The 12854-nt window shown below is 42.2% G+C and overlaps 1 protein-coding gene across 6 annotated transcripts in view; it reads left to right on the plus strand.

Moving 5' to 3' along the window:
• Positions 1–39: 39 nt before the first annotated feature.
• LOC114883184 (casein kinase I) overlaps positions 40–12854 on the plus strand; it is a 43917-nt gene continuing 31102 nt past the window's right edge. For all 6 annotated transcript variants that reach the window (XM_029200732.2, XM_029200730.2, XM_029200731.2 and 3 more), the window contains exon 1: positions 40–1433. In XM_029200732.2, the coding sequence (XP_029056565.1) occupies positions 1205–1433 (229 nt within the window). In that variant the 5' untranslated portion in view covers positions 40–1204. The remainder of the gene's footprint in view (positions 1434–12854) is intronic.

Genomic DNA, 12854 nt, shown 5'->3' on the forward strand with positions numbered 1-12854 from the left:
CGACATGAATATCGTTTCAGATTGGCAGCATTGTCGGCCTCGTAACAAATCTCACCCATGTCGAGTCGAGCGCGAGAGACAGAAGCGTGAACTTGTACGTGATCGTTTGTCCGCGTTCGACGGATCTTTCAAATAGCGTGCGTGCAATCGGCGGACGGTACACGATTAAAAAGAATCATATTCGTATAATCAGTTTGGAAAGGAACGTTTTAGAAAATCTGGGACGTCGAGACCGTGAAGGACAGCGGTTAATCCGGGCCTTGTGTACAGGCACACAATAGCCGATCGGGCATACTTGTGACACGACTGCGGATTTTCCTTAGTCAAGAGAGAACATACGAAGCTCGTAAAGTGCATGTGCTTGTGTGCGTGTCACTGGAAAGAGTTCAGAGCCGCTTCGGCGGCGCTCCCAAAACTAACCGCAGAATCGAGTCTGCGGTGGTGAGTCGTGGTTTTATCGGAGCACGATTGAGTACGATCGCGATCGCACGCGGCGGGGTCGTTTGTAATGGAGGAGGTTTCGGAGTGTATTCCCGTACGACAGAACAGTCTTGGCGATGCACGCCGTATCGACTGAGACGCGATATTTATCTTTAACCGTTCCTCCCGGCCGGCCGGGCAAAAGAGGCAGGTCGAAATTGGTATGGAATCGTCCAGGGTCCTCGACACTTAGAGAACACTCGTTCCCGTCTGTGATAAACCACTAGCCGCATAGAAGGAGATAGAAGAAGGGGATAAAGGAAGAGAAATAGCTGGTGTGTGTTTCGCGCGTGTTCTCGTCTGCCCTCTTCATCTTGTATTAAGTGTAAACATTTCCTGAAATCTGCTGCTAGGTTAGGATAGCATGGGGATTGATCCCCTGAAGGCATCGACCGACGAACCGTGACACCTGCGACTCGCCGTACGGTGTTCTGTGCGTGCATTGCTTGTGTGTGCGTGCGTGTCGTGTCGTGCGTGCCTTACGTGTGTATGCATCCTCCCAGGAAGCCGTTGGAGTTATATTTCCATCGGCGACCGTCCAAGGGAAGACGACCAAAGAAGAAAATATGTCAAGAATGGGGATCGATCCCCGAGAAAACGTACATCGTCACCGTTAATCGACCGGACATACGTCGGGAATTTTCTTCGTCGTTCAAACGAGACTTTCTGTCACGTTAAATAGAACTGTCGCGGATACTCTGCCACGACAGAGGACACTGGCAACATGCAGAAAAGAGACGGTAGGGATACACGCGAGAAGGAGCTCGCTCGTAGCTCCGAGCGCGAACAGGAAGCCGCGAAGAGAATCTCTCGCGGTAGCGGTAATCCTGCCAGATCCAACGTGCATTCCTCCAGGCATAGTGTCACTTCGTCGTCCAATGTACTCATGGTCGGGCCCAACTTCCGTGTCGGCAAGAAAATTGGCTCTGGCAATTTTGGAGAACTTCGACTGGGTAAGTTATTTTCTTTATTTTTTTTCTTTCTATTTTTCTTATATACCATTTAACGACCCCGAATGAAGTTGGTCCACGCGAACAATAAATAATCCTCGTTCGCCAGTTACACTTTTTTCATTATGTTACGTGTAACGGACAGATCGGGTCAACGGTTAACACCCGCGCGTGAAAGTGGCTTCTTTGACGGTAGATCGAACAAAATGGAGCCACTCATAAAGTAGCTCGAAAATTTCTTTCTAACCTTTCGGAACTGTCGCGCCGCGGTAACGAACGGAACCTTAAAGCGAATTTTCATTTCGATCGATCTCAATGGAATTCTTTTCAGCTGATCTCTCTGACGGGATCGTACCTTCCGGTTTTTTTTTCTTCTTCTTTTTTTTTTCGTAATATCCGTCCGACATTTTCACTCCTTCCATTTTAATCCACGGGTTCACGTGTTCGGGGACATTTGAAAAATCCCGTCGACGAACATAACTCGCTGTAAATTGACCGATGACGTTCTTTTCGTATTTCGAATGCATCGTTTATCGTCAAACTTCATGACGTAATTCAACGATAATTTTATATCATTTATCTATGCTCGATGCTTGTGATTTTCTTACTCAACATGTTTACTTTACTTTTAAATGGACTGCTATAACTCTGCAATTCAATGACTTTATTTATATTTTTATGAAAGAGAATAAAAGTTTGTAGTTTGCGAACAGTAACTTGAGAAGGACCGAGCAAAATGGTTAAAGTTGTTAATTAGCGGCCGGTCGATACGCGTTTTCGCAAATTATCAAAGTATCGAATATTTGGCGAGCAAAGTTAAAATCGACACGTCAACTAGTTTGTTGTTAACCCGCGTGATTCGAGTTAAACGAGTTCTCCCGGCGCAACATTTAGTTCTACCAAGTTTCAATGTTTTATGTATAAGGTTATAGCAAAATAACTTTTTACTCGTTTAAACGGTTAGGGATAAATTAAAATAATCGTTCCTTCAGGGCCGGCTCTGAGATTTCAGGGGTCCGAGGCGGGCTCCGAGAAAGGGCCCCTTCGTAAATATGACAAAAAAAAGTAGCTCGAATAAAATTTATAAAATTAACATTGAAGCTTGTATAACTAATTTAGATTTGCAAATCTTGCAATTTAGATTTGCAAAATTGTTTTATGGGGGCCCTGGACCTTGGGGGCCCCTAGGCGGTCGCCTAGTCTGCTTAGGCCCTGGGCCGGCCCTGAGATTTCGGGGGTCCGAGGCGAGCTCCGAAAAAGGGCCCCTTCATATATGACATAAAAAAAGTAGCTCGAATAAAATTTATAAAATTAACATTGAAGCTTGTATAACTAATTTAGATTTGCAAAATTGTCTTATGGGGGCCCTGGACCTTGGGGGCCCCTAGGCGGTCGCCTAGTCTGCTTAGGCCCTGGGCCGGCCCTGAGATTTCGGGGGTCCGAGGCGAGCTCCGAAAAAGGGCCCCTTCATATATGACATAAAAAAAAGTAGCTCAAACAAAATTTATATAATTAACATTGAAGCTTAAACTAATTTAGATTTGCAAAATTGTCTTATGGGGGCCCTGGACCTTAGGCCCAGGGCCGGCCCTGCGTTCTTTACATTTAGTTTTCTGATACACGAATTTTCTAATTTTCCCTACCGATCACAGAGGACAACTTGAGCCTTCTTAAGCGTAAATCGCGTATCCTTTAACGTACATAACGGTAGCGCTACTACTGTAGAAGGCACAAAGGTTTCGGCCCTCAAAGGGATCAAGTAGGTAAATCTTGCTACCCAAGAAAGCGTAACCATCCAACTTTGAAGGCTGAGCTTTGTAAATCTCACCTTCTGAACGTGTCGTTCGATTCCAACTTTCAATGCTCTCCCCGTGCAAGGGAATAACAAAGAACATTGACGAAAAGCTTGCACTTTTTCCCCTATGTGTTGGAAAAAGATCGAAAAATTCGATACACGAGTCCGGTGTAAAAAAAGAAAACTCCACTGCTGCTCTGTGACGCTTTTCTTCTTTTCTTTAAAGAGACACGGTTCACACTTACGAGCTTTAGACAGTATCAACTGTGTAAATATTGCAGAAGTACCGTGTCTATGTCAGCAAGGTATACACTTTACCTGGAACTTTGAACACAGTGCTGTACACTGTCGTTCAAAGATGTTAGGATGCCCAATAAATATCAGAAAATTCAGAAATTTTCTTGGGAAAAATAGAGAAAAATTATAGAAAAATTTTACTATCATAGAAGTTACTAGAAATGATTCATTTTTTGAATCCTATCTCTAAGATCGTCTTATCTTTTTGATACTGTTCTTTAGTACACGATGGTTATATAAAAGTATTAGAAATGATAAAACTATTTAAATTAAATAAAAATTCTTAAATTTAAAATAACTATATTTAACACTAGCACATATGGATTTTTGGAATTAATTAGTGGGGAGGGGAAGGAATTAGTATTTATATACATTTCATAATTCTATTAAAAACCAATATATATTTAAAAATTGCAATAAAATCGTAAATGAATCAATCTAGTGTTAACGAATACTTATTTTATATCTACGATTGCATTCTATTCGCGTATCAGTTTAATAAGTTCCAAATCTAGCCGAAGATTTATGAGCGATAGCGTACTTACATCTAAAGGGAGGACGAGTAAAAGTGTCCGCGTCAGGTTCTCTTTTTATTCTCTAAAATCGTACGATGCTATGGTAAATATAGCCTGCATCGTGGTACGTGTTTACGCGTTATCGGTTGAATTATTACCCAACTGCAAGTGGTCTCTCCCGTTGTCCCTTATCGCCGTATCGCGCACAGTTGGCTGATATTTCAGAATTAAGACTCTGCTGTTCAACTTTCGCATGCTGTCTATTCGACGTGTTAACGCTTTCGCGATTACAGGCTCGAACGCGATTTTTATACCCATAGAAAGTCCAAGAAAAAATATCTTGATACTACGTCAATGATCATAAATTACTTTCAATCGATAAAAATTGATGTTCGTTACGAAAAAAGAAATAGAATACGAATTCTAACTCGGGTGTCGAATGGTCGAGGTTCGAGCGGAGAATACGGACATCGCGAACGGGCAAGAATGCTTAAAGCAAACGTTCTTTTGTAAACGCTACTAATTAGCGGGTCACCGGTCTCCAGATATCCCCTCTGCCAATAGTCGCTTTCGTCGAATATACATAATAATTTTCGAGTTTGCACGAGGCTGCTTGTTAGTGCAACCTCGCCTCTTCCTTGTGATTCATCTCCGAAAGATCAGCCGCGTGTGAATCCCCATTTAGTTCTTCTGCCTGGACGGTTCCTTAAAATCCCTCTGACAAATTCAGTCCGTGCTTTGCCTTCTGTTCGAACGCTTCGCCGCTCTTCGAACAACATCCTTTCTTCGCTTATTTTTAATACCGTTTAAGGATTTTAGTTTATCGTTAGAGATACATTCAGTAGAGGCACTTTAATTGCACGCGTTGGCGATGTAAATTAAAGTGTTTTTTTAATTCAATTTTGCATACCTAACACCATTTTTATCGTCTTGGTTGATTGGCAAAATACCATAGATCGAATATTATTTTAAGGAAAATTAATAGAAATGTTTGAAATCTTTGACGCAGCAGGTGCGTCATATGTTATCTATATGAAGCAATAGAAGACGCAAGAGGTGTGTCATATACTATCTATACGGTGCAATGGATGACACACCTGGTGCGTCCTGACATTATTTAGAAATCTAAGCTGTACAATGATCAAAATCATCAAAATCTTTTCTTCTTATTCAATTTTCATTATTTTACGCGCAATCAGCGGATAGAAATATTCCCGTTGATTTACGAACGTTCGCAGACAATGCTCGGAATATCCTGGAATAAACGAATTAGCGCGGTGTCAAATGCACTCAGTTAGCGGTTGTTTACTGGAGGAAAAAGGCCGCGGTTGTTAATAATAGTTAGGCGGTCTAGCGCAATTACTTCGGGAGATTTTAATTTACAACCGACAATAACGGCGGCACGAACGAATTAGCGACATTATCTTTGGATAAGTTAGCGATAGGAGAGAGCGTTTTAGTGCTTTGTCGTCGATCACATGAGTCATTCTTAATATTGAAACGTTCTCGCGCGATTGCATAGGCCGTTGTCTCGTTCCGCGAGATCCGACCGCGACCGCAACAACATCCTTTCCATTCCATTCGCTGAAACACCGTATCGATTCGCGCCAACTGGACGGTATAAATAAATTCCCGATCTAGCACTTCCATAATTTAGAACCTTGCACAAATTCGAGCCACGCTGGTAATAAAGTCTGGAGGAAAGTGTCGTTACCCGCGGGGGCGTCGCGGAAATTCTTCCCGAAAGGATCACCGATATCGAAAAGTAAAAGTATCTAAGAGTCGATAGTCGAAATTAATGAAAAGTGGACAATTTTAAATTTCCACTTAAATTTCGCATTTATTCAAATTATTTAATATTTTATTTTCTAATTTTAGGGCGTCGCTTATACGTAAAAAAATCGGTAAAAAGACCTTTTACAGGCGTACTTTTAATGTATAATAAAAATTTCAATTTCAAATATCAAAGGAGGTAGAAAAAAATTAATATTTCGTTGGATATCCTTTCATCCTGTGGTTGGTTATTTCGCGTCATGCAACGTTTCGTGTTGCCAGGGGCAGAAATAAAAATGACAACACAGTTTAGATTCTTTAAAATTAAAATTTTCAAATATTTACAAACGAAATCGTGTGAGAATATTAAGTATAAATATTATAGATTAGAATAAAAATATTACGGTATCAATTTAGCATAGCAGAATATACATTTCCTGCAGAAATATTTTTATTCAAAGTGTCCAGAATTAATTCCACCAGTGTAATTATGAAAGATTCATCGGGATATCGTGGAATCGGATCGATCGGTTAATGCCTTACATTCGAACGATTTCATGGGTCGCGATAAAGGTGTATTAATACCGGTTGTTCTTGCTCGTGCACGTTTGTCGTTCGACTAAATCAGCGAAGTGTGAAGCGTACGAACGTTTCTATCGATACTCTCGTTTTGTCCCCCGGACAATTGTTCGATTCTCCTAAGTTAGAAACGGATCGATGGAATCGTTTTCCGTGATTATCCTCACTATCGATCCGATCACCGATTGCACGATATCCCGATGCATCTTTCATAATCACATCATCCGAGTTCGGAATCGAATATCGATTGGAAATGAAATTTCATTACTTTCGACGATCGAGCTTCCTTCCTGGATTTTCACTTTTCGTTATCGGTAATCCTTTATTCGATCTACCTTTTCATTTATAAAATTACCTTAACGAGCAATCTAATTACACTTACAATTAGAATCTTACAAATATCACGACAAGATTTAACGCTGTTTCATTCTGCTCAGTTTATAGATGATTAACGAGCAATTAACCGTTCATTATCTTAATGCAACGATTATAAACAGCGACACGCTACCAGTTCGTCCGCTATTCCATTAATACTAATTGCAAGCGAGTACTTTGAATTCAGCATTGCGCTCCACCCATTCATACGTTCGATCGACGATCGGTTGACCGTTTCGTCGCAGCTGACATTGTTACTAATACAAATGCAACCTCTTACATCGTCATCCTTGGATCTAGTTGACACTAGTAAAAATCAATCGCTGAGCTGATCGTTAAAAGAGCATAGATTTCTTCTCTCTCGTGCATCGCTCTTGAATCGATACATAAACGCGTCCTCGAGTTATTCCACGCGAACACGCTTCGCTAAGCGATCGAGGCCGATGCAGAATATATGTGTATCGCGAGTGATAGTCGAGTTAAGCGGCGCGAAAGGGGTGGAAAACGCTTTTGGATACGGTTTGGAAAGCAATTTGTTCACGGTGTACACGACCGATAATGGGACAATTATCGAAGCTTGTACAAGGCGAACGCAACAATTGACCACGTCTCGGCCAGATCGTCCTCGGGAAGTGCATTTACGCTCGTCCACAAGCGACCAGTCACCGACCAGGAAGGTGATAAACTGATAACAGCAGCCTGTGCGATACGCGTTAATAGCGCCACGTGGCTCGAGAGCCTCGCAAAGACGATCGCTTTTGCATTCCGTGCCGAACCAGTCACGACTCCGATGACCGTCTCTCCTCGATCGTCACCGAGCGATAAACCAGAGCAATTACGTCTTTATAACCCGTCCGAAAGTCGATTACTCCGGCTCGTTGATGAAAGAAAGATTCAATGTGGATTATTGAAATACAGAGCATTCGTTACAAGTATTATTTTTCCACGTAATAAAAATTGTCTTATTTCAAAATTCCATATAATTCGCTCCCTGATTCGAATAATTAAATATCGTCAATTTCTTTCCCCCTCTCTCGTCGCGGACACGATTTGCATTAGGGATGTGCATCAGGGTACAATATCAATCATAGTGTCCGTTCGTCTAGTGAAAAAGCACTGACTTCGGAGTCCAAGTTTAACCGCAAGAAATATCATAAATCTAATTATTTAATAAAAGCGTTAAAGTAATTAACATAATCATCTGATAAAAGTTTTCGAATATTCAATAATTAATTTGAAATTACAAAATACACTAGACGATCGGACACTATGATTGAATTGTACACGGTATTACGGGTTCGGGCTGGCTCGGAAAAAATCGGGCAGGTTCGGACGCGACCCGACTCTCATGTACATACTTATTAATGCTTGCAGGTGGAATATTCATTATAAATGACCATACAGGTGGAATGAAATTCATTTCAAATAAATTCGTTACATTATTTTTCCACGTGATAAAAATAATCTTACTCCAAAATTCCATATAAAACTTATTGAAAGTATTAACAAGTCGGATCGCGGACCGTGGCCCGCGGGAGCTCGTCCGAATCCGTCCGACTTTATCCGACCGGACCCGAAACGGTCCGACTACCCGACTGCACGTATGCATCGGCCGATTTTTTCCGAGCCCGCCCGAGCTTGAAAGCGTTACGTTACGTTTCCAAACGTCATATGGTTCTCTTTAAACCGCGTTCCCATTGATTTCCGCTTCGAAGCTCGTGTGAAAAGTTATTTGCGGATCGCACGTGCCGTTACGGACGCGTGTTGCACTTTAGTATTCGTAATAACCTGCAACTTTAAGCTCCTACACCCGTGACCCAGCAAAGTTGTTGTCCTTTTCACTGGTGATAACATAGCCAGCTGGAAAACTCGATCAGCTGATGCTGACGTCATTGCGGTGGTGTAAAGTTGTTCGAGTGCAGCATATCCGACGCTTTACGAATCATACTGGCATCGATTCGATTAGTTCGATATTCAAGCCTCTTAGAATGCATCTTATCAATCCGCCTCGTCGATTTCATTGCGTTCTATATTCTAGTCTTCAAATGTCGCCCTTTCGCTTTGATAAAATATTAGGGTCTTTCGGAGCAAAAGGGTTAAATTCTAAAACCTTAATCTTCTAATTAACGAATATCGCTGTAATTACACTTCAAAATGATGGTTAAGTTAGCAAGGGAACAGGAAGTACGAAATTCCAAACCGTAGACCGGAGAAGTGGCGTAGGTAAAACCGACCTTCCGGTCGGTACCTGAGGGGGTCGATCGCGGCTCTTACCACGTTCCCACGGTCGCGTCTAGAAAAATTGATCGAACGCTTTCGGTAAGAACTCGTTTCGAATTCAGTCACAGTTTATTAACAGAGTCAGTTATAGGGAGTCGTAACGAAATTCAAATTTCTCACGGAAATTTCCTGTTTTCTCTGTTTAATTGCTTCGCCTCGATGGAAACTCTGTCGCTCGATTCTCCTTTAATTTATTCAACTTCTATAATTGCGTAACTTTACGAAACTTTCCGTTCCGCTCGGAGAAAGCGTTTATCACGACCGGTAAACAGAAGCCAAAGAAAACGCGTCGATTTCCGTCGACCTATTTCGCCCCGTGTCTTGTCTGTTCTCTTGATTGCGAGCAATGTAACCCTTCGCGAACAGATGTTAAGTTTCCTTTGTTTCAAACTATTTCTCGTACGAGACTGAACGTTTGAAATTTCTCCTTCGAAAAGGGTTAATCTAGAATTTTTCCTTATTTCAAAATATAAAATATCTCCTCCGCGATCCACTTTTCAAACCACGGTAACGTCCAAGTTCTCGGTCAGCTGATTCCCTCTGACCGTCCAGCTGACTCTCTTAATTTCCCCCATAGCGAGTGCTTGTCGCTGCAATTTTCCAGCGTGTCCACTCTACGTTCCTTGACCGGTCCATTCGCTAGGGGGATGGGTTTGAATTCGAACAGGCTCGTGTTGCACGCACGCCATTTTGTCGGGATATCGGAGGGCAGGTAGCGAGTACCTGTCTGCTTGGTCGACTCGAGTGACTCAGGAGAGAAGCTGATGACTGCGAAGTGAAATGAACTCGGCCCCGGATCCGGCTAGACTAGCCGGGCACCGTATAACGTCCTTTTAACACCGCCGTTGCTGGCTCGTCTCTTAGCTTTGCACCTTTCCCTCTCATTCTCTCTCTCTCTCTTCTCACCTGGCTTGTATGCCAGCTCGGCAACGGAAACGAGATATATTTTTAGACGGCCACTTCTTCGGCAACTCGGACTTGACCCACGCGGAATTAACGATGTCAGCCGCGTGTTCGTACGGCAATCTACCTGTTCGCTGCTCACCCGCGCTAATTGCTTCTTGATCGCCTTCGCCCGCTTACGAGCCGCGAAAAATGGAGATTATCGTTAGAGGATCGTTAGAGGATCGCTCGAGAGTCGTTGATGAATCGTAGGCTTGCCAGAGGATCGTTAAATGATTTCTGGAGCATCCTTAGGAAATTAGCGAGGAATTAAGTATCGGAGAGTTAGTAGAAGTTCGCTAAAAGATCATAGGTCTGTTAAAGCACCCTTACCACGGCTCCCTCGGGGATTACTCCGAGATAATCAAAGCTGCCAGAGCTAGGAACAGAAGTCTAGCACCACTTACCTAACCGAAGGGTGGAAAGAGATGAATCGCGTACCGCGATTGTCGATGAACAATAAATTCAGTATTTCTGCTCCCATTTTTTACGCGTTTAGGAAAAACTGGAGGACGAGTGTTCTCGTTGAACACGACTCTTTTTCGAGTACACCCGAGTTCACGAGGACGCCCGTTCCCTGCATTTTTCGATCATCGAGATTCGAATTTTTAACGATATATTTTTCATTTCCAGCTATAGAATCCTGCTTAACGTTTCGAGCGTTTGAATTTCAATAGGAATCCATAGAAATCATTAGAAGATAATAAGATTTGTGAAGGGAAAAGTAATTTCGTTAAATACAAAAGATACCCAGCCATATATACTAAATAAATAAATAAACTCGCAAGGAGGTTCGAAAGCGCGACGCTCGCAAACTTTCCCTAATTAATCGTTTATTTTGAAAAAATATAACATCTCAAGTTTCGCAACTACGTAGCCGATTCTGACCATTTATATCCAGACCCAGTATTTCCAAACTTTAATAAACGAACTGGTAATGAAAAAGCGCGCTGTTCCTTGATCGTTCCTTAGTCTGACTCATCCTCGGAGAAAATATACGGTTTCTTTCCAAGTTTTTGTTTCCGAGTGATTGCAAGAAAGTCCTTAGGAAGGGGAAGTTGTTCGTCATACAGCAATTTAGGATGTTCCGTAACCCAGTTAACCGCGTCAGGCTATGTTTCGTATTCTTTCAGAATTATTTGTCCTATCCGTTTCGAGCGAACAGAATTGCTCCGCGAGTAATTATCGGTTTTCTCGCGTGTATCTCGATTTTCACCGCGACACCTGTGACATATTCGTTTGTTAAGCCTGGAAAGTGTGTATTAACGTAAGGGGATTGGAATGGAAACAGCTGTCGCGGTGGCGTGAAATGAAATGAAGAAAATTGGTATTCGTTGGATTTATAGGAGATTATTAATATTTCTCCGAACTGTACGAAATTAAAACTGATATTTTCGTTTTTCCTTCTCGATTATTATGGTTGCTCCATTTTCCTCGAATACCGGTTGCGAATTATCCGGTGCACGTGTAAAAGGAAAGGCGTCAGCAAACGGGCGATGGCGTCAGAACCGATGCAACCAGCGTGGCGAACAATTCCCTTTTGCTTTTCGCGCAGTTCCGCTGGTTAACGCGCCCCTCTATCAGACCCGATGCTGCTGACAATGATTTATGCCTGGCCACGCGTATTGGCAGAGATTCCGCGGTTTCCTCGAGGCTGCTTGTTTCCGCAGGGAATCGTTGCTCTTCGACCCGTACCGTTCGACGTTTAACGCTTGCCACTGGAATAATTCATCCTCGATAATTTCGCGAATCTGCATTCCGAAAATTAACGGGATAAATCGGAGAAAAATCGTCGATCTTTTAAAAAATATCAGAAAATTCAAATCGTTTCAAAGTATAATCGAATTGCTTGTGATGGTTTGTTGCAATAGGAAGACATCAATTTTTCTGTGGCCAACTGACTTTTAACGTTTGCCACTGGAATAATTCATCCTCGATAATTTCGCGAATCTGCATTCCGAAAATTAACGGGATAAATCGGAGAAAAATCGTGGATCTTTTAAAAAATATCAGAAAATTCAAATCGTTTCAAAGTATAATCGAATCGCTTGTAATGGTTTGTTGCAATTCAGTCACCAACAGGAAGGCATAAATTTTTCTGTGGCCAACCGACGTTCAAGCTAGTCTCGTCTAATACATTCCGAGAAGCTTTGCTATTACCGCAGACTACTTGGCACGCTGGTGTCTCTTCTTCTTTATGACATAATCGGAGGGGAAGAGAAGGCGAGACGTGGTTGGATTTATCGTGCAGAGGTCGTTGCAAATACATAACGTTACGTTACAGAAACGATTACGCCCGTAATAATCTCGGGAGGCAAGTGGCGGAACGTGATGGGAATGCACTGTACCGAAGGTGTGCATTAGAAACAGAAGGAAGATGTTGAAGAGGGAGGATTGTTATCGCCGGCCAGTCGCATCTGCCGGCTCTGATTGAACCGCGTGCGAATTAGCGAATTGAAAAAGGATCCTGCGTGAAAGCAATCGCGGATTCGATCGAGACCAGATGGTCTCTTACGGTCGTTATTTCATTTCAGTACCATTTTACTTAATTAATAAATGCACCGAGTTAACCCAAATTTTCATGTCGCTACGTCATTACTTGTGTTCGGTTGTTATCATTCGTGTCGCTTATCAGCTTCCAGGAAGCAATTTTCTATGTTCCTGTTGTTTAAACCTCTGCCTAAAGGTAAAACTGATGGGGAAGAAAAAAAGTGGGTCATTCGTGCGTCGAGCTGATTAACCCTTTGAGGGCACATTTTTTTCCCCGAATAAATTATTTAAATCAAGGGTTATCTAAAGATTTTTGGGGATCGCTGATTATGAAAACTTGAAAACTTGCGTTCGAAAAATTATATAACTTGGAACCGA

This window comes from Osmia bicornis, chromosome 1 (genome assembly GCF_907164935.1).
Source record: "Osmia bicornis bicornis chromosome 1, iOsmBic2.1, whole genome shotgun sequence".
NCBI classification, from domain to species: Eukaryota; Metazoa; Arthropoda; class Insecta; order Hymenoptera; family Megachilidae; genus Osmia; species Osmia bicornis.